We start from the raw sequence: 20,906 nt of genomic DNA, 5'->3' as shown, positions 1-20,906 counted from the left end.
GTATTAATAAATAAATAAAAGAATAAATAAATAAATGCTTTAAATATATTTCTACATTTTTGTTCACCTACATTTATTTATTTCTGTGCCCATATAATATATGAGGTAGGAGGTCTTAACCTCAGTTTAAAGCAAACATGATTGGTCAAACCGGAGAGCCAGACAGAAGTTCCTGCCTGTGTGATACAGATCCAACCAGGGATCAATCCTCTTTTATTGATATTTGCTTACTGTCAATAAATGTCTCATAGAAATGATCATTCTGATTAGCCGTAGTTGTAATTAATAAGGGAAATATTGAACAGAGCGGAGGTGCTGTCAGCTGCTGCTCCTCTGTGTGCATTTAGGCAGATGCTATCCCGCGCTACCTGAACCTGAAAACCTTGTAACGTTTTAACCGTAGGGAAACGGATAGACGGGGGATCAGACTTCGACAGCGCCGGTGATGCTTTGGTTTGGGTCTGTTATTACAGACTTAAGCCCCATTCGGACACGATTAACATTACAGGGGGAGCTGAGGGATGAAATACTCACTGTTCTCCTCAGTAATTTAACTCATCGTTCCGGAAGGCATTTTGACCTTCGGGAAAGTACAGGATGTGGTCTGATAAAGCCAACAAGCCTCCCCACGGGGGTGTGGGAGAGACGCGAGGCAAAGATACGGCGTGAAGTGAATTGAAGTCAAGGATCGCACTCCTCTGAGTTATAACTCCAAGTCCAATCTGAACACACCGATGTGAAACATCATTTAGTGTGACTTCCACTTCCCGAGGACATCGTTTTGGATAGTCCATCGCGAATAAACGTCCAGACATTGGCTCACAAATCCCAGCAAAAAGACGCCTCAGAGCTTGCCTGAGAATCATCAGGTTTTTGACAGGTTCTAATCCTACAGTGTCACACAGCATTGTTTGTTAATTGCATGCCATTTTGCAACACAGTAATCCAGTAGTAATCCAATTCATTGATTTGATATTTCAATATTGATCCAGCTGACTAGGATGTGCTACCAGTGCACTACGAGTACAAACGTCTGTCTCTTTAGCTGCTAAATGCTCCACTATGTTCACCAGCTAGCCTCTAACTGTGCCTGCCTGCTGTTTGCTGCCGAGCAGGTCCAGGAGTGCACGGTGGCTTCATCAGAGCCTTTTCTCTGAAAAGAGCGGCCTGCTGCTCTTGGAAAAAGGCTGATAAGAGCGGTGAGACTGAACCAAAACAGTGAGCAGAAAACCACTACAAAGCTCTCCCTCCCCCCTTTCTCAGCCTCTCTCTCTCTCTCTCTCTCTCTCTCTCTCTCTCTCTCTCTCTCTCTCTACATACTGTACATGAAAAACTAGTTTTGCTGTCTAGGTGTGAAGACAAAGTCAGTAACAAATGAAATGCATCATTAAAATAATATTTTATTTAGCTGTCATTAATTGCAGGCAAATGCATTCACAAGGGAATTTCACACTTCAGAGACGGAGCCAGTCCGGCAAAAATAGCCCTGCCGCGTACAGATAGCGGGGCAGGGAAAAGACCCCGGGTCAAGCACACACACACGCCCGCGCACACGCACGCACACACGCACGGAGATGCAGGGTTTTGTCAGATTCCCAACGCACTTGGATTGGAAACGAGATCACAAACTGGTTGCTTTCAATTCAGGAGCAGAGTCACTTGTGCAGAATAACAATGATTAATCACGTGCAGACATGCCACTGCACCACAAACCTCTCCTTTAAATGCTCAGTAGGGAGCAGATTCCATTTTTTGGAACAATTAAGTTTCTTAATGTCTGCAGGGGGGAAAAAAATCAATTGATTGTCTCTTCAAACATCGATCGACGACGCCATTCGGCCTGCTGCATAGCAATGAAACTAGTTACGAGTGACGCTCGGATGAAAAGCTTTTTTTTTTTTTTTTAAGCTGTTGGAATAATTAAGCTGTGGATCTCATGTCTCTGGGTCTATCTAAGGTCACAAGTGTGGTGATGTAGAAGTTGTATACGTTGTCTCCTTTATACATATGCAGAGGGACAGGGAGAGCATTTCTTTTGAATATTATAATAGTATTTTATACTGATAGTAGAGAGTACTTTCCTGGTTGATGTAGTTGTTGGCATGTGTGCTTGTTAGGCGTGTGTCATATTTGTATTTGGCGTGTGAGCGAGAGTAACAGCAGGCTGACCCTCTGCTGGCTGTAGGATGTGGCGGTGACGCTGGACGTTCCTCTGGGTGCCATCAGCCGGGTGGAGAAGATGGGCGGGGCGTCGAGCAGAGGAGAAAACTCCTACGGCTTGGATATCACCTGCAAGGTGTGTGTGTGTGTGTGTGTGTGGCTGTGTGTGTATCTGTATCTCTGTGTATGTCAATGTGTCTCTGTATCTCTGTGTGTCTCTGTGTGTGTGTGTGTGTGTGTGTGTGTGTGTGTGTGTGTGTGTGTGTGTGTGTGTGGACACCAGGTACCCTGTGGAGTTTTCAAAACAAAAGTTTCAGTTCAGTTTACATTCAGTGTTGCTCACCAAAACACTGAGCATTATGTATAACAAAACACGGACACACACACACACACACACACACACACACACACACACACACACACACACACACACACACACACGGAGCGCACACCGGTCCATCGTGCTACTAGAGGTCAAATGCTCCACAGGGCGCTTCTGGGTAATGACAGCTAGCAGTAGCGGTGCTCAGCCAGGCATTACCGGGGGGAATATCTGACTACTGTAGCAATAAGTTATTTTTAACAACTAACAGTGTTATAGCAGTGCAATGCTGAATCTGTGGAATGCTCTTTTAAGATTAGTGAGTTTTCATCGGCTTATAAAGTCATCCAAAAATCATGCCAATCGGCGTCAATGCTCACAGCAATCGCCCATATGTTTTTAAGGACATGCTTCTGTAGTTTGGAATATTATCTTATTGTGTGTGTGTGTGTGTGTGTTGATCTTCCCTTCAGGACATGAGGAACTTGAGGTTTGCCTTGAAGCAGGAAGGTCACAGCAGACGAGATATCTTCGAGCTCCTCTTCAAATACGCCTTCCCCCTCTCACACGGTCTGGTAAGGCAGCTTTTAACGTCTGCTGCCATCTACTGACTAGCAGATGGCTTTTCTTGAATCTGGGCCAGCGAGGGAATTTATTTGAAAGATGATACAGATGTAGCCTTATTTTCTCAGATGGTTTGATCCACACTGATTGGAAAAAGCACAAGGAACACTATGTACTGTATGTAGAGATCCCTTTTTATCGTGAGTATCAGGCCAGTCTTGAACACTGAGTGTATATAAAGCATCAAACCATGTAAATCCACCCAGTATTGGCAGACATTTTTCTGCTAACAGGCATCCTCCATTAGTTTCAATGCCCAGCATTCATGCAAATGCTGAAGTAGAAATGCAGCCCCCTCATATGCCATGACACACAGCTACCCGCCCACACCACAGCTACATCTGCTTGGTTAATATTTGTGCATGCTAAAATATGTGTGAGAGCTAGTCTTACCAGGGCTACTGTCTTTGGTATGGGCCAGTGGAGATGATGAAAAATCCTCACATTTATTCTGCCAACTACCTCCTGGCTATATTGGACAACAGCCAAGCGAGCAGCATTATAATGCTGGCACAGGCTGTTTATAGCTCCTGTGCCTCGTGCAGTTATTTCAGACATTCACTGTTCATTTACTGTATAGACGGTGTTAGGTCACTGACAATTGGGGCACTTCTATCTGGCAAAAACATGATGAGGAAAGCCTTGACTCCCAAAGGAGCATGTCATTAAGAGCCAGCCAATCACAGACCTTTAAATGTTGCTCTGCTATCGGTAACTGGAAGCTAAATACTTTGATATGTAAAAACCTGATAAAACGTTCAGCAGGTTCGAGGTCTGGGCCTGATTGTGACAAATAAAGCATGCGTTTGTAGTATTTATTAGTACTCAGGTGATTAATCAATAAATAGAAAACCTATCATGGCATTTTTCAAGTTCCAGCCGTATAATGTCTTAGATGTACGAAAAAACTCAAAATGGGCTTGAATGGGCTCTTGGCCAGACGGACTTGCAGAGCAAATGTTGCAGCAATGTTGCTGGAAGTTCGTCAGGATTTTCCCAGACTAGGTTCAGGTGCCAACAACTAACAATTGAAAATAATAATAAAAATACATAGTCCGACCAATAATCACTTAGATAATTACAATTTCGCCTATCTAAACAAAATCAACAATTACCAGTCGCACGCCTTAGGACCTTAGCTAATGTAAGCAATTAATTGCAGTTAAACAAAGAAACTGTGATTATGAAGAAAAAAAGGACAATTGTGCAGTCATTGTTACAGGCCTGTCCAGGTGACTCCTGTTTGTGTCTGTTGTGGAACGTTGAGGGGATCGTGAAAAGAACACAATTACAGTAGGGAAGGTGCTTTTTGATCCAGCTTCTCCCCAGAATCTGACCAAAAGATGACTCGTGGTTGGTTAAGGTCACTGTTGTTCTCTCCCAGGATCACTGTGCTGCTGCTGTAATGTGTCTCTCTCCACTCCATCCAGCCACTGTTTGCCTACGTGAATCAGGAGAAGTACGCGGAGAACGGCTGGGGCATCTACAAACCCGTAGAGGAGTTCAGACGCCAGGTAAGGAGAAAGAAGTGCTGCATCAGGACTCTACTATTACACTACTGCTTTCTTTATTATTGTTTTTTTTGTGGTTTTGTTTTATGTGTGAAATGTTTAGCTCCAGTTGGACAATCTTTGGGTTACACTGTCGTGTTGTGGCTGCTGTAATATGTTTTTTCTTTATTCTTTATTTTGTGTAAAGTAGAGCATGTTGAGTGTGGACATTGGACCGAAAGCTGTGGAGGAAATTACTTTTGTATTGGTGTCATGTAATTCCGCGTGGGACGCGCCACTTAGTGCCATAGCACTTAAATAAAATATCATATCATGTCATATATACAAATGAAATATAAAAATCAAGATAAATAAACATAAGGTGGCACTATTAACACATACAAGGTTATTGCACTAATAAATACAATAAATTATTTAAAATACTCATCAATTCTGTCATTGCTACTACTGTACATCACTTTGTAGTGTAGGCGTGTTGTGAAAACCCAACTAGAAGTGAAACAAAACGTAGAAAGTGTATAATCCTGCAAGAAGAGCATTCCGCTGTTTCAGTGAGTAACCAATGAGGATCCTTGTCTCTTTGCAGGGCTTACCGAATAACAAGTGGCGTATCACATTCATCAATAAGAACTACGAGCTGTGTGACACCTACCCCACCGTGTTGGCCGTACCCTTTAAAAGTAAAGAGGAGGACCTGAGGAGAGTGGCTGCCTTCAGGTCCAGAGGACGCATACCGGTGAGCACGAGACTGATCTCTGTAAAACTGAACCATGTTATGCATGAGTTTCACATTTTTCAGTTTGACCTAAAAACTCAGTGTCCACTTACTAGCATTTAGATAAAGTTATGTGGCATGACCAAGGGGGTAGGCCAGCCTCCGGAAAGCATACCTCCTATGGGGACATTCTGAGGCTAACAAGCCATCGCCATTGACTGCCATTCATTTTGGCGTCACTTTGACAGCAAATAACTTTACATCTGAAGCATTTAAAGACTCTATTTGTCCATTGTTTATTTCTAAAGAAACACGACAATGTATAAAAGGCTCCATTACCTTGTACCTCACGTTATGGCTCCGTAGCAGACGTTTTTATAAAAATAGGCTAACGATTGTGGCATAACCACGAGACTTACTGTCGCACATGGAGAAATTATCGTATAGTACAGGAGAAGCTCGCAGGCAGTTTCGACTTACATTAGCTGTTTAAGTTTAATTACTAATGTTCTCTAAAACTATGCTCTCCGTCTCTGCAAGATTCGGAGTGATTGAGGTACAATTGTAGAATGTCTTTCACATCGAAGCTAAATTGGTTTTGCAACTGAAATATGCCAAATCGACATTGTTTCGGAACTCGAATCGGGAAATGTTATCGAATCGGGACCTTGTGAATCGGAATCGAATTGGGAAATCAGTGGCGATACCCGGCCCAAGTCTTTCACGACTGTCACCCTGCAAGACTCTGTGGCCATCACGAGCTAGCTAGACTAGACTAGAACTAGCTAGCTGACTGCTCTTTGTGCCTCAGGTTCTCTCATGGATCCACCGGGAGAACCAGGCCGTGATCTGCCGCTGCAGCCAGCCTCTGGTTGGCATGTCTGGGAAAAGAAACAAGGACGACGAGCGCTACCTGGAACTGATCCGGGAGGCAAACGACACCCCCAAGCTCACCATCTACGACGCTCGGCCCAGCGTCAACGCTGTGGCCAACAAGGTCAGGAGGGACAGGAAGTTCTCTCGGGGGTTAAAGGGCTGGTTGGACACACATTGGGGGCATGTATTTGGTAGTTCTGATATGGTATAGATGTTACGGCATGATGATTTCTCTTTTTGAGAAGCGAGAAATGGGGGGGGAGGGGGTACAAATAATGATTATTTGCTTTATCAATGAATTTGTCCATGATCATTTCAATTAATCATGTAGTCATTTGTTGTGAAAGTTCACCGTCGTCTCTAGACAATCAACCGTAATGTTTTTGGTGGCCCCATATTTTCTCTAAAGCCCAGTTCAGATCAAAGATTTGCGAGTCGAGTTGAAACTTGCAAGTACTTGAAGTGTGCCGTTCTAAAACCTGCCCGTTCACACCAATGTAGTCTATATCCACGACGTTCCTGTTCCGGGATTGCTCCGGTGCAGCCGGAAATTCCGCCGGATGTCCCTCTTTTCGGTCGGATGTCCGTCCCCTTCCTCTTTCTTTGTGTTGGCGTTCTAAACTCCGGTGGATTTCTGAGGACTATGGTTAACTGCTCCTCAGATCTCTGCAGGGTAAATCCAGACAGCTAGATAGACTATCTGTCCAATCTGAGTTTTCTGTTGCACGACTGAAACAACTTTTGAACGTACACATGTTCCACCAAAACAAGTTCCTTCCCGAGGCTATTTTGCTCCGTCCTGCGCTTAGCGCCGCCCAAGACAACTGTGATTGGTTTAAAGAAATAAACCAGAGCACGTTCTTCTCCCATCCCAGAATGCTGTGTGGTCTAGCCAGACCCTCCTCCGCAGGTCTGGCAATGCGAAACTAACACCAATGGGACAAGACTGTGTATCATCTCCAAAGCAACTCTTTGTACTTCTGTTCTAACTTCCAACTTTCAGGCTTTTTTTGCAGCTGGATATCATTTGTAGTGTCTTAAAATAGGAATGAGGATAGAGAAAGTAAGTCGCTTGCTACAGTTGCATTTCATTTCATTTCATGAAACGCCAAACAGCATTTTATTTCTCTGATTCACTGCTTTGTTCTATTGCCGCTCCCTCTCTTCAGTCACTCTCTAGCTCACTCAACCACATACGGTGCTCGCGGGCGCTCGTTGAGCCTCTGTCCAAAACTCCATTTCGACCAGCTGACGGTTTGTAGCTGACTTTCCAAGCTGACTTCTCTATTGGCTGTTGAAACGAGACGATCCTTTCGTTCTAAAACCAGCGTCTGGAGACTCCACGAGCTGAGTCGCAGCGACGCCATCAGCTGCTTTGAGTCGAGCTGAGCCGCGTCAGTTCAGACCGCTGAAACTTTCCCCTGCGACGTTCTAAAGCGGTTTTGTCTCGTCGCGAATCTTTGGTCTGAACTGGGCAAACCACGAGAGCACACCTCCTGTTACTTTAAGGACTGAATACCAAGGGTTCATTCAGCCTAGTTTTGGATCTTAACGTCGTTGCTTTCCCCAGGCCACAGGAGGAGGCTACGAGGGTGACGAGTACCAAAACGCAGAGCTCATCTTCCTGGACATCCAGAATATCCACGTCATGAGGGAATCCTTGAAGAAACTCAAAGACATTGTCTACCCCAATGTGGAGGAATCCCATTGGCTGTCCAGTCTAGAGTCTACACACTGGCTAGAACATGTTAAGGTAAGAAACAGAATCGGAATGTTTGTGCACACATGAATCCACCTCCAAATGTGTTTTTTGCGATCCGATCTCAATGCTTCCCGAGAGAGTTTTCACCTGTACTTAGAGCACTCAGGATGGATGGTTAAAAACCAGCCCAGAACAGGCCCTATGTGGACCTCAATATTATTGTCATAAGTATTGTTGTCATTGTCATTACTCGTTTTCGAAAAAAAAACAGTCCAAAGCCTTGTCTGAACAGTGTCTTTGTGTGTGCAGCTGGTGTTGTCAGGAGCCATCCAGGTAGCAGACAAGGTTTCCAGTGGGAACTCGGTGGTGATTCACTGCAGCGACGGCTGGGACCGCACCGCTCAGCTCAGCTCTCTGGCCATGCTGATGCTGGACAGTCACTACCGCACGCTCCGAGGATTCCAGGTCAGTCACCGTCCAAACACCATACTGAAAGGAAACTGCTCATCCACACCAGAGCAGCGCAGTCATCATGAATTGCACCTGTGCCGTGGTTTTACTGCACTTTACAGTAATTAAATGTCACTTCTTAAAGCTTCAGTGAAATTAACGGACCGAAAGTTAAGATTAGAGTTGTGGGGTTTTTTTTTTTGTGGTTTCAGGTGCTGATTGAGAAGGAATGGATCAGCTTTGGGCACAAGTTTGCCTCAGTAAGTAACTCCTGTCTTTAGAAAGATCTACTTCAGAATCCATATTCAATACTGTCAGATATTTTCAAGCAATACTCAAGTTGTTCAGTTTGATAGTTAGTTAACCTGTGTGTGTGTGTGTGTGTGTGTGTGTGTGTGTGTGTGTGTGTGTGTGTGTGTGTGTGTGTGTGTGTGTGTGTGTGTGTGTGTGTGCGTGCGTGTGTGTGTAGAGGATAGGTCACGGTGACAAGAACCATGCAGATCAGGACAGGTCACCCATCTTTGTTCAGTTCATCGACTGCGTATGGCAGATGACCAAACAGGTATGTTTAACACATCTGTATCATCCAGCTGCACTCATGTTGGGATTTAACCTCCAAGGCATTTCTGTGGGGGCATTATTGCAGCAAAACTATTTGCGAATGTGTGTGGAGAGTTGTGCAACTGTATCTCAATCCGTGTGTGCGTAATCAGATTTGTAAACGTGTAAAGAAATCTCCAAATCTGTATTCCGATTTGCTAATGTTTTGAGTTCTGTAAATGTGTACATAGATCTGTGCAGGCGTAGGGAAATCTCTCAACTCAGCAGGCCTCTCAATAGAGCTCAACAGTGTGGTTCTGGAAGTAAAAATCCCGTTCATTTTCTCCATGAGGATTTAGATTATCACCCATAATGTCTAAACCATCCGAGGTAGACTGACCACGAGCTGTGAGGTTGTGAAACGAAAGTTTCTGCTCCTGTAGAAGCCAGAAGTCTGTATGAAACCAACCTTGTTTAAAGACAAGCATCTTTTATTCACAATGTCATGGAGAAGTACTACACTACCCACAATCCTAAGTGTAACAGCGACGTCTCTGATTAGTGGAACTCACTGTTAAGTAAATGTTTACCGCACTTCGAACGGCTATAGCCAGCTGCTACCACTGAAGTCTATGATCGTGTCTCGTACCTTTTACATTTTTTTGCTGTTTTCAAAATGTTTTATGGTCACGAATCATCTCGTAGCTGCTTGGCTTTGTTCCAGGCTTAACACTCTTTATATAGAAGCATTTAATGAAATGTAAATGGAGATATTGAACAGGGAAAACCACTTCCAGAACCAGGGCCATTAAAAAAGTGGGTGGTCACTGTTGAGCTCTATTGGCAGTCTTTCTGCCTGTAACTTTTTGCTACACTCCTGCCGTGACAGAGATCTGAACGTGTGTGTGTGGACATTTGTCTGTACCGCTGTGCCTCAGTAGCAGTACGGCAGCAGGTTGTGGGTGCACGGACCGCGTGGACGTTTTCTTCTGCTATTTTGGTTCATGTAGGTGCAGCAGCTCAACGTGCAAAAGGGCTGAACATAAATCTATACATTGCAGGTTGTGGCGATTCATGTAGTCTCGACCGATCACATCCCTGCTCTCGTAGCTCTGAAACAGCTGACCCGCTAGGCTGCAGATTTCTCAGCATGTGCTCTGCTGCCTTCTGATGCCTGCAGGGATCTAATGAGCTGAACGAGAAGCTGTTCATACAGTATAAATGCAGACTGATGCATTCACTTGCTGAGACGTGTTTAAATTAAACAGTGTGTCTACATTTTGAGCAGTATTTCTCGATTGCTGACGTCTAAGACCCATTTTTCACCAAAACACCTCTCACCTGTCTGCGTCTCTCCTCCCACCCGTGCATCGATCGCTCTGCAGGAAAAATACCGGTCGGAGCGCTGCTTGTGCAGATAATAATTGCACTGCGACAAAAAACAAATCACTATTTGTGGTGCTGTTCAGTGCTGTGACCGCGTGGAGAAACCAACGGGTATATATAAGATGCCCTTTCGTAAATCCTCGTCAGGACAAACAGCCCTTTCTGTTCGGGGGATCAGTATGTGGAATTCGTTCTCTACTGAACTTAAAAATGATCCTGACTGGGATCATTTTAAACTTTGATTATGAAGAGGGAGCAGTCATGTAGTCGTGAATAATCTGTTTATTCTCCTGTTATAGCTCCTGTTTTATGGTGATTTATTGTATTTGTCTGTGTTTTGTATTGTTTTGTCTGTTTTCTTGTGAGTTTTTCATTTTGAATATATGTACAGTGGCTTGCATATGTTTACACACCCATGTTAAAGTTGACTAAAAAGAGGAATAAAAAATCATCTTTTGGAAATTGATCTCAATGCCTTAATTAAAAAAAATAGGAAAAATCCAGTCTTTAAGGACACCAATTTTCTTTGTGAATGAATAATGTATTGTAAATAAATAAATGTTCTTCCTTAAAATACAGGGGGCATAAGTAAGTTCACCCCTATGTTAAATTCCCATAGAGGCAGGCAGATGTTTATTTTTAAAGGCCAGTTATTTCATGGATCCAGGATACTATGCATCCTGATAAAGTTCCCTTGGCCTTTGGAATTCAAATAGCCCCACATCATCACATACCCTTCACCATACCTAGAGATTGGCATGGGGTACTTTCATAAGATCATCTATCAGTGCAAATCAAACCAGCTATTAGGCTAACTGAAATAAAACCATGCCAATCTCTAGGTATGGTGAAGGGTATGTGATGATGTGGGGCTATGTGCATTGCAAATTAGCTTAGGCTATAAATGCTGTGGTGTGTGGCATAGGTCTATGCTACGTACGTGTCCCTATAAGAATAAACCTTAAAAAACAAAAACAGGAATGTTTATCTTAAAGACTGAGGTGACTGAGGAGGAATTTGTAACTGCTGTACTCCTCTCCCCTCAACTCTCCTGCTCTTAGTTTCCTACAGCGTTTGAGTTCAACGAGCGCCTCCTGCTGACCATCCTGGATCACCTCTACAGCTGCTGCTTCGGGACCTTCCTCTACAACTGCGAGAGTATGCGAGACCAGCAGGTAAGACGGGACCTAAAACACTGCCTGCTCTTAGTTTCCCTACAGCGTGCACACAGGCTTTGATTTGATTTATTGGGCTCTCCATGAGCTGGGGCCATAGCCACAGCTATTCTTCCTGAAGTCCACTCAGAACCTGGGCATCTATACCAGGGGTGTCTAACTCCGTTTCACTAAGGGCCACACTGGGGAAAAAAGAATCACATCAAGGGCCAGACATGTACATTTTATTGACATGCTTTATTTAATCGAAAAAAGTCAAACATCTTTTACTGTATTATTGCATGTCTCATATACTGCAGTCTTCTCACTCACACAAGTATTGTGTTCTAGGTCTTAAATCATTTTAAACAGCTCTTAATTTTCCTATGTCCATGCAACGCTACCTCTAATGCTCTTTTATTTTTTATTCTGTGGTGTAGTTTTTTCTTTCGCTAGTCCAAATATAATTTCGCTGTCAGCTTTCGTGTTCTTGGCGCGAGTCTCTCTCGGATTGTACCACAGACATGAAACGGATTGTATTCTTCAGCTTTGGGGAAGTACAAGTTTAGCAATACTTGGCTTGATTAAAACTGAATTTAGGGCTTAGTTAATGTTGTGATAAAGGTCTTAAATTTCATTCATAATAGTCTTGAAAAAGTCTTAAATCTGACTTGGTGAAACCTGCAGAAACCCTGAAAAAGCGACACAAAAACATCGGGAAAAAAACTCTGAAAAATGTCTGAAAAAGTGGCAAAAATGCTGAAAAAAGCGCCGAAAGGGTTGGCAAAAGTGACAAAAACTTCAGACAAAGCAACGAAAACTAGTTGGGCCTAAATGTATTATGAACCTAAATTGATATGCGGGCCGGATCAAAATCTTTGAGGGGCCGAATTTGGCCCGCGGGCCTTGAGTTTGACACGTGATCTATACATTGTAGAACATAACTACATTAAAACAACGATCACGATACGAAAACAACATTCAATACATCACAGAAACAACGATAACACAAATAATAACCGAGACGTAACAAAATTCGGTAACACTTTGAATGTTCTCCCCCTCTCTCTCTCTCTCTCTCTCTCTCTCTCTCTCTCTCTCTCTCTCTCTCTCTCTTGTGCAGGAGGTGAGGTTGAAAACAGTGTCTCTGTGGTCCCTGGTCAACAGTAAGATGGAGATGTATTTAAACCCCTTCTACACCCCCGAGTCGGGCAGGGTCCTCTACCCCGTCGCCAGCATGCGCCACCTAGAGCTGTGGGTAACATACTACATCCGCTGGAACCCTCGCATACGGCAGCAGGTAGGACCGCCAGTCTGTTCTAACATACTGTGACCAGAGGCCTGTACTATGCAGCAAGATTTGGCATTAACGTCAGGTTCAACCCAGGGTTTTGTGTATCATGACGGTGGAGCACTTGTTACCGGGTTAAATCGCCGTGGTAACTTATGCTGAACACCTAACCTGGTTGGGAGCAGGTTATGTTGGAGATTAGAGATCAACTGGTGTAAAAGCACCGCCTACTGACCAATCACTACTCGACTGATAACGGCGTCACCGTTCTTAGAAGATCAGCTGGAGCTCGGTGTGCAGACAGACAGACAGACAGACAGACAAGTTAAAACATTTAGAGACCGACAACCCGTTAACATTCCCTGATGGGTATTTTTATGAAAGATCTAGATTTTCAGTGGAGGGAATTACCTATAGGCTGTTTGTCGGCTTCTTGAGCCGTGCGTTGCCAATGCCACACATCGGTTTGAATTATGTTTTTATATTTTTTATTTGCTCTCACATCGCTTACCACTGCCAGGGTTGCAACTGAAATAATAGGCTAAAGCAACGACAGTTTATGGAAAGCACAAGTGTAATTATGGTCAGATCTTGGTCCAAACTGATGGGGAAGTGGTATTGATAAGCGTTGTGATTTACACATCTACAGCGTCGGCTTCTTTTTTGCCAGCTTTCCTTCCTGTTTTAGGAAGCAGCGACTGTATTGTGTTTTGCCTGTAAAACCGTGTCTGTGCTCTTCATATTTATGTAGAATTATAGTTTGATCTTCTTATGTAAAATATGCAGCTCTGGTAGATGTTTGCGATTGGTCATGCTGTGCAAACACTGCCTCCCTTATGTGAACGCGTGCGTCGCTGAATTGGGAAACCCTGGGTTGACTGAACTAGTTGTTAACCACTGTCGTGACACAGGTTATGTTGTTAGGTTAGGTGAAGCTGGGTCACTGAAATAAATCCAGGGCATGTTGATCTGGATTTGTAGTACAGGCCTCAGGTCTGGGCCCCGGGCCCTCAGGGGCCTACAGGCAACCAATGTCATTGTGTATCAGTTGGTTTGTAGTAATGTGATTCCATCATTTAAATGAGTTGGCAGTCAAGCAGCGATCACAGATTATTCACAGAGCCAGTTCATTAAATAGAACTAGAAGGTGTAATATTTAGAGAAAGAGTTGTAATGCTATGGGAAGTAATTATTTTAAAAGAAAAAGCTGTGAAGTGGTGATGTGTTCAACAAAACGTTTCCATTTGTCATCGTAGTAAACAGTCCAAACCCATTGTTTTTGCAGGGATATTTATATAGAATAGAAAAAACTTAATTTTCCAGCCGAGGCAGGAAAATTGTCTTTCATGTATATTTATTATTATAGACAGCCAGGCAATGCTCAAACGTTGACATGCCATTTAATCTACTCATTGATCGGAGCACACAACATGCTGTTGGAATCAACCAATCTTTGTCTTTCTTAATGAGATAAATGTGATCAAAAATGCACTAAACCACTGGTTCTCAAACTATGGCACACGTACCACCAGTGGTACGCAAGCTCCCTCTAGTGGTATGCGGATGGAATCTCTGAATATGGTAAGAAATACAATAACTAAATACAAGAACAAAATACTAAAGATTTTTTCAAATAAAAATACTTAAACTATGATCAGTGAAAAGTAATTTACAATGACTTTTTTCATACCTGTAGGTTAATATTTTTGTTTCAATATCAGCCTGCTACGTAGTCACGTTCATGAACGTCCATAATTACATAGTTGCAAGATGTGATGGCAAGATGGTAAGCAGAGGTAAAACGAATGGTTCAGAAACACTGCAATGGTGGCTCCAAACGGGAACTATTAGGAAGAGAAGTGCAGATGAGGAGGAAAATATTTTGAGCAGCCCTGTTGAAACTATAGTGGACAAGAAGTGCTAGTCGCTACTTAAGCAGCGGCGGTGTAGTCTCCACAGCGCCTGCTAGCGTGCTAAACAGTAAGGAGATGTGACCCGAGTTACGTCAAATTTGGATTCAGCTGGAGTGGGACGGAGGAGGTTCAGCTTGGCCGTGGCTGACCACAGTCGACAACAATTGATGTTATCAGGAATAAACCTGCCTCCTGTGGGAACTGTCCGTTGCTGAATAGGGTAGGCCTACGCTACCGTCGGCCGTAGCGGTGGTACTCGAGAGCCGAATGGTTCCTGAGGTGGTACGTGGGGCGAGAACCACGGCACTGAACTATACAGTCTCATCCAGATTGACACACTATTTTCTAACGGTTGCAAATGATCAACCCTGTTAATGTTGAAATGTCAATGCTCTGAAACTAATGGGAGCACTAACTCTCCAAAAATGTGAAACATTTAGGTTGACCTTTTTCTTTTTCATGACAAATTGCCTTTTGTGTGTGTGTGTGTGTGTGTCCTTGTGTGTGAGTGTGTGTGTGTGTCCTTGTGTGTGTGTGTGTGTGTGTGTGACCTTGTGTGTGTCTGTCTGTGTCCGTGTTTGTGTGTGTGTGTCCGTGTGTGTCTGTCTGTGTCCGTGTTTGTGTCCTTGTGTGTGTGTCCTTGTTTGTGTCCGTGTGTGTGTGTGTGTGTGTGTGTGTGTGTGTGTGTGTGTGTGTGTGTGTGTGTCCGTGCGTGTGTGTCTCTCTGTGTCCATGTTTGTGTGTGCGTGTCCGTGTCCGTGTGTGTCTGTCTGTCTCTGTCTGTCTGTCTGTGTGTCCTTGTGTGTCCGTGTTGGTGTATGTGTCCGTGTCTGTCTGTCTGTCTGTCTGCCTGCCTGTGTGTCTCCATGTCTCCGTGTGTGTGTGTGTGTGTGTGTGTGTGTCCGTCTGTGTGTGTGTGTTGCAGCAGCAGAGTCCGGTGGAGCAGCGCTACAAGGAGCTGTTGGCGCTCCGAGAAGAGTACCTGAGGAAGCTGGAGGCGCTGGAGCTGTCTGACTCCTCCCCTTCCTCCCGTCTGGCTAACACCCCCAACACCCCTGCCTCCTCCACGCCACCACAGCAATACACACAACTGCAAACTCCCCTCTGAGGGCTCATGACACACACACACACACACACACACACACACACACACACACACACTCAACTACACCTGTTGACTTGCACTTACGTCCTCTTCACTCTGATTTCTGTCAGTCTCTAACACACGCAGGGAATTAATGAGTATCATGCTGTTCTAACTGTTAGATTTAGATTTGATAGGGTTGTTCTAACACCATAGTGGTGACGATGGTGATTTATGCAATATGTCACAGTATAGCCTTCCACACACACACACACACACACACACACACTCGCCATACAAGAAAGCCTTAAAGACATTCAGTGGCTTTCAGTCCAAGGGCTTGAACACACAGGACACCCAGTGAATGCGTAACGGCTTTCACACAGGCTTTCCTCTGTACGCCCTAATCTGATTTGACAGGAACCGCCACATAACAACATTTAGGTATACTAGCTACTATAGGTAGACCCCCTCTTGCTTCCACTCTTTGTGCTAAGAGAGAAAAGCCAAAGGTTGCCCAGTCAGGAGAGAAATAGAGACAATACATTTTCTTGGAAACTAAAACCAATTCAGAGTTTGGATGTCAGAACACTGCTGGGTGTCAGCCCGGCTCCTGCCTACGTCCTGCTACACAAGCGTTGGTGTCCTGTGTGAACACAGCGAAATCAAGACAGACAGTTCTCACTTCTCACACTTCTTCCTTCTTGCTGCACTGCTTCTGAGTGTTGCCTCATTTTCCCTTAAGGAATTGATTAGAGCTGCCGCGGAGCTCACGCGGCGGAGTCGGAGGCTCTGAGCTGCGGCGGTGAACGTCACTGTACGCGTCCAGCTAAGTGTATATATCAAGTGTGTCAGATTCGGATGGATTGATGTGGAATTTGTTGCCTATCACCCGAGGAGGAAACCTAGAGCTGTCTCCATCACATGTGTTTTGCCGCCGCTTTCAGCTACGCTCCCCTAAGCAGTATTTCCCAGCTCTTCCTAAGCTATGGCGCCGAGAGCAAATGCAGTTCTCGCCAACTGGCAGAGTTCAGTTAGAAGTAATCAGTAATTACCTTTTTATGAATGCAGCTTTGATAGGGTTTGAAATATATTTTGGTTGCTCAAGATATTCTAGGGACATGAAGTGGTGCTGGCCTCTGATCCTGGATCACCTCTTGTGCTTGTATGTTCTCACTAAACACAGACTGTGGATGGAAAAAAACCAGCCTGGTCCATGATAGCCTTACCATGCCACGCCAAGATGTTTGGAACCAGCACACAGTTTTATGGACAGTGAGCAGAAATCAACCAGTTAGCTCTTACTTCCCCTGAAGTACACACAGTTACAAATTACAGTTTGTAATTCTGATATTCTTTCCAAACCCACCACTGAAAACGCACGTGATCTCATAGCACAGGTGCCTTTTGGACAGGTGTTTTCTTTCCCCCTCATTGTAATTGGATGTCATGTGGGTCAGTTTTTACTTTTTACATCAGAAAGCAAAGATTTAGTCAATAAATAGTGTTTCTGTTTTTCAGTTATCTAATTGGTTTACGTACTTTGGTGGACTTGTTTATAACTACTTGCTTGGTTTTCTGACTGCTCATGTTTCTGCCCAATTACACTCCAGATTACAGCTTTGTGTAGCAAACGGGCTGTTGATGCCAAAAAACATGTAATTATAACTAATAGGAATGATGGGGAAAGCTATTTAGAAATGAGGTGAAGTTATGGGAATTAATCTTGATTGTTTGTGGAAGTAGCAAATAAAAATGTAAATTTCTCATTGGAAATTCTTGGAAGACAATGTTTGCCAGAAAAAAGAAATTTGGTCAATTGTTAAGGAATGACAAAAATATAAAAAAAAAAAAAAGATTTAAATGTCAAAATGGTAGGATACCAGGTTTAAACGATGACATTAAGTCAAAGTTATTTTATTATTTTTTTAGTTTTTTATCTCAAAATGGTGAGACAGTGCTATCGTTATTTTGATTCACTGTCTCAAAAGTATGGCCTAGTGTCTCATAATTCTGACTTTAAGTTGAAATAAAATTGAAAATAAAAAATATGACTCATAATTTTGACTTAATGTTTAATCATTTTACTTTTTTTTTTATTCCTGACTCAAATGGGCTTCCATTAAATTCTACAATGAGAACACATGAAAACCAACCTGTCCAGAAAGCACATCCTTTAGCAGTGTGGAACTAATGTCTACAGAGCCGTGTGCAGAGTCAACCTTGCGCGTGTGTGTTGGGTGTTTTGTGTGTGTGGGTGCGCGTGTGCGTGTGCGTAACGGAAAATCAACTAGCCTGATGTGAGGATTTTGCTGCTAACTCCCAAGGGCTCCCATTTTGGTTATTTTGAGAACATTTGACACGTCTGACAGAAAAATACTGGCTATGTCTATCACAAATGTATGTACTGTATCAGTCAGTCTGTCAACATGGTGACAAGACTGTTACTACAATGGCTCTTGAGTTTAGGTTCTCTGCCACCCTATTCATTCTCAGTCTGGTAGTCCTCAGTCTCTGGCACTTTATCGCAACATCGGCCACTCAATAAATATCTGGGTTTTATTACTGGAGTACTGTAAGTTGGGAATTTGAGTGTTGAGGGCAGGGCTTTAAAATGAGACCTGCCAACCCGCCAAATGCGGGTAAAAATGAACTTTGGCGGTTAGAGTTACTAGCCAATTTGCCTGGTGATGAATAAAGCAAAATAACACTGCACCCGTTTCAATCGGCTGGCTGGAGAAATGATTCCAGATTTCTCTTGTTTTCTGCCAAGAAATTTGGGCAGTTTTGTGTGTTTGCCTTGGAAACATACTCTTTATCTGGCAACACTCATTGTAGTACTAACCCTACATTTCCCATGAACACGTTCTCTTTGAAATGAAGTAGTAAAGTCAGTTAGGAAAAAAACATACATTTGGCTAGTGGAAAATCTGATTGGCTGGTAACTTTGAAAATCTACTAGCCATGTTGGCTGGTCAAAAAAGTTCATTTAAAGCCCTGCTTGAGTGTGATATTTTGCTGATGTGTTATTTTGGCAATGCCAGCTGTGGCATCCATTGCTGAAAGCAAGAATGAACTAATGGATAGCTATTAAAAGGAGCTTTAAGACTGCAGCATTGCTGTGCTCTGGCTCATTACCCAAGAGAAACTGCTCCGTAGAGAACTAGTACAGGGTAGATACACCTGGAGGTCTACTTGGACCACCACTGTAGATCATGTCCACCTGACACTATATAACTTTTCATAAAAACCTCCTTCACAAATGAATTTTATGCTACAGTACCGCAGACAGTATGGGCTATTGGATGTTTCTTACCTCTCTCTTTTGGAGTGTAGTTACCTCCATTTAGTATGATTTACACAGAATGGGACTTTACTTCTGGAACCCTTTCTACCCAGAACATTTCCTCCCACTTCTCTACAGCATCCTTGAACATTTGAGTTAAGGAGGCTTCGAAAAAGCCAGAGAGCTCAGAGTCCAATACATTACCCCGTTGGGTTTTTTCAGTAAGTTGGAGGCAACAATGCATTGCGATGATGCGTTGTACGTACAGCGTTACAGTTTCTATTGTGAATGGGGTGCAATAAGTCATTTTGGGAAGTGTGTCAGGTCACGTCCAGATTTGTGCCTTTGATTCGTGTGTGAATCGCCTTCACCTTTTCAGATAAACGTACTCTCGTTATCCTGGGTCATGTTTGAGATTGACTGCTCTGTAGTTCACGCTTCCATAGGAAGAAAGCCTTGTGTCCTCTGATTTTTGGGAGGAAGCCATGCTGTTGTTTATGGATTTGTGCCAGTTTGAAGTCGGAGGAAGTGGGCGGTCACTGCCGGCATTCCGCAAGTAACTACAGAGTGCAGAGGACAGGGCAGTTCACTAACCTTTCCCTGTGTTTAAGGAAGCCTGGGTTTCCCCCTCCAAATCCTACATTGTGTGACTCTGTAACAGATCACATAGTAGCGAGAAAAACTAAAGAAATTCTGGTCCCTGTTGGCCCACAGCCAGATAAGATTAATACCCGTTTTATCAGTGTGTTTAGTACAGAGACACAGAAGGTCCAAGGCATGTTAGCCTGGCTAGACCATTCCAGGGCACACAGGGTTCTCGGTTGAGTTTCAGGCTCCTACTTTTTCCTTTTAAAAATATCTTTTGCTGCGTTTCCACCTCTCATTCCCCCTGCTCTGGCGTTTCAGAGCCCCTAAACCGGAGACATTTGAAAACACTTCTGATCCCCGTTTTGGTTTGGAATCTGCGGCGTTGTGTTTCTGTCTCAACGGCCGCAAACGGAGGCAACGCCGACGCTGACGCCAACGTTTCGCCGCCTGATTGGGTCTTATCCATAATGACGTCTTGTTCTCAGAGTTCTTCTACTGGAGCTAAAAACACTTGAGCATTTGGCTTAAAACTCCGCTTAAAAACCAAAACATAGCAGTGTAAATGTAGCCCCAGAACCTCAACAGTGAGCGCGGAGAACATTTGTGTCTCGCACTGTATCAGCCTTTTGCAAGCAGCAAGCAGAAGTATGATGGTCACGTTGCTTTGGAAGGCCCCTGTGAGGGGGAGGGCTGCGTTCCATTTCTGATTCCGACATTCCCACCCACTTCACGCTGGGATTGGTCTGCTGTGTGGAGGTGAGAGAAGAGCCAGGGCTTGGACTTGTCTCTCAGCTCTTATTTCCTTCCATACCTTCCAGACAAATGTAATTCCGTGGATTAGCCAGCAGATTTCGCCAAAGCTTAGTTTTTTTGCCATCACTATGGCAACTATAACAAAATCAGGGAGTGTAACAGCCACAGCAAACGGTTCACAATGAAGTCTTGGTGTTTCATGGCGTTTCAAGAGAGAATAGGACTTTGGCTACCTGCAAGTATGTCAGATCTCAAACATGACTCTTTTCTATGTCTGGGTGGGTCAGAGTCAAGGTCCAAAATTAGCACCATCTACCAGCCAAATGCTGGTAAAATATACAAGTGGCTGGTAGATTAGCTTCACTCACCAGCCAAAAAAAAAACTATCTTTAGATATAGAATCTATAGAGCTCAACACTGTGGTTCCGGAAGTGAAAATCCCATTCATTTTCTCCATGAGGATTTCGATTATCAGCCATAATGTCTAAACCATCCGAGGTAGACTGACCCTGAGCTCCGAGGTTGTGGAACGAAAGTTTCTGCTCCTGTAG

At 43.7% G+C, this 20,906-nt stretch overlaps 1 protein-coding gene across 3 annotated transcripts in view; it reads left to right on the top strand.

Annotated features, from left to right (window-relative positions):
* The window catches only part of mtm1 (myotubularin 1), a 41,884-nt gene extending 22,911 nt beyond the window's left edge, over positions 1-18,973 (top strand). For 2 of the 3 annotated variants that reach the window (XM_031291009.2, XM_035993774.1), the window contains 12 exons: positions 2,186-2,296; positions 2,956-3,057; positions 4,537-4,620; positions 5,204-5,353; positions 6,144-6,329; positions 7,779-7,961; positions 8,220-8,375; positions 8,573-8,620; positions 8,830-8,922; positions 11,348-11,461; positions 12,564-12,740; positions 15,570-18,973. In XM_031291009.2, the coding sequence (XP_031146869.1) occupies positions 2,186-2,296; positions 2,956-3,057; positions 4,537-4,620; positions 5,204-5,353; positions 6,144-6,329; positions 7,779-7,961; positions 8,220-8,375; positions 8,573-8,620; positions 8,830-8,922; positions 11,348-11,461; positions 12,564-12,740; positions 15,570-15,752 (1,587 nt within the window). In that variant the 3' untranslated portion in view covers positions 15,753-18,973. The remainder of the gene's footprint in view (positions 1-2,185; positions 2,297-2,955; positions 3,058-4,536; positions 4,621-5,203; positions 5,354-6,143; positions 6,330-7,778; positions 7,962-8,219; positions 8,376-8,572; positions 8,621-8,829; positions 8,923-11,347; positions 11,462-12,563; positions 12,741-15,569) is intronic. The other variant, XM_031291019.2, reaches the window with a different exon arrangement.
* Positions 18,974-20,906: the final 1,933 nt, after the last annotated feature.

Source organism: Sander lucioperca, chromosome 17 (genome assembly GCF_008315115.2).
Source record: "Sander lucioperca isolate FBNREF2018 chromosome 17, SLUC_FBN_1.2, whole genome shotgun sequence".
Lineage (NCBI taxonomy): Eukaryota > Metazoa > Chordata > Actinopteri > Perciformes > Percidae > Sander > Sander lucioperca.
Note: the sequence above shows the minus strand (reverse complement) of the source record. Positions and strands in the feature narration are given on the sequence as shown.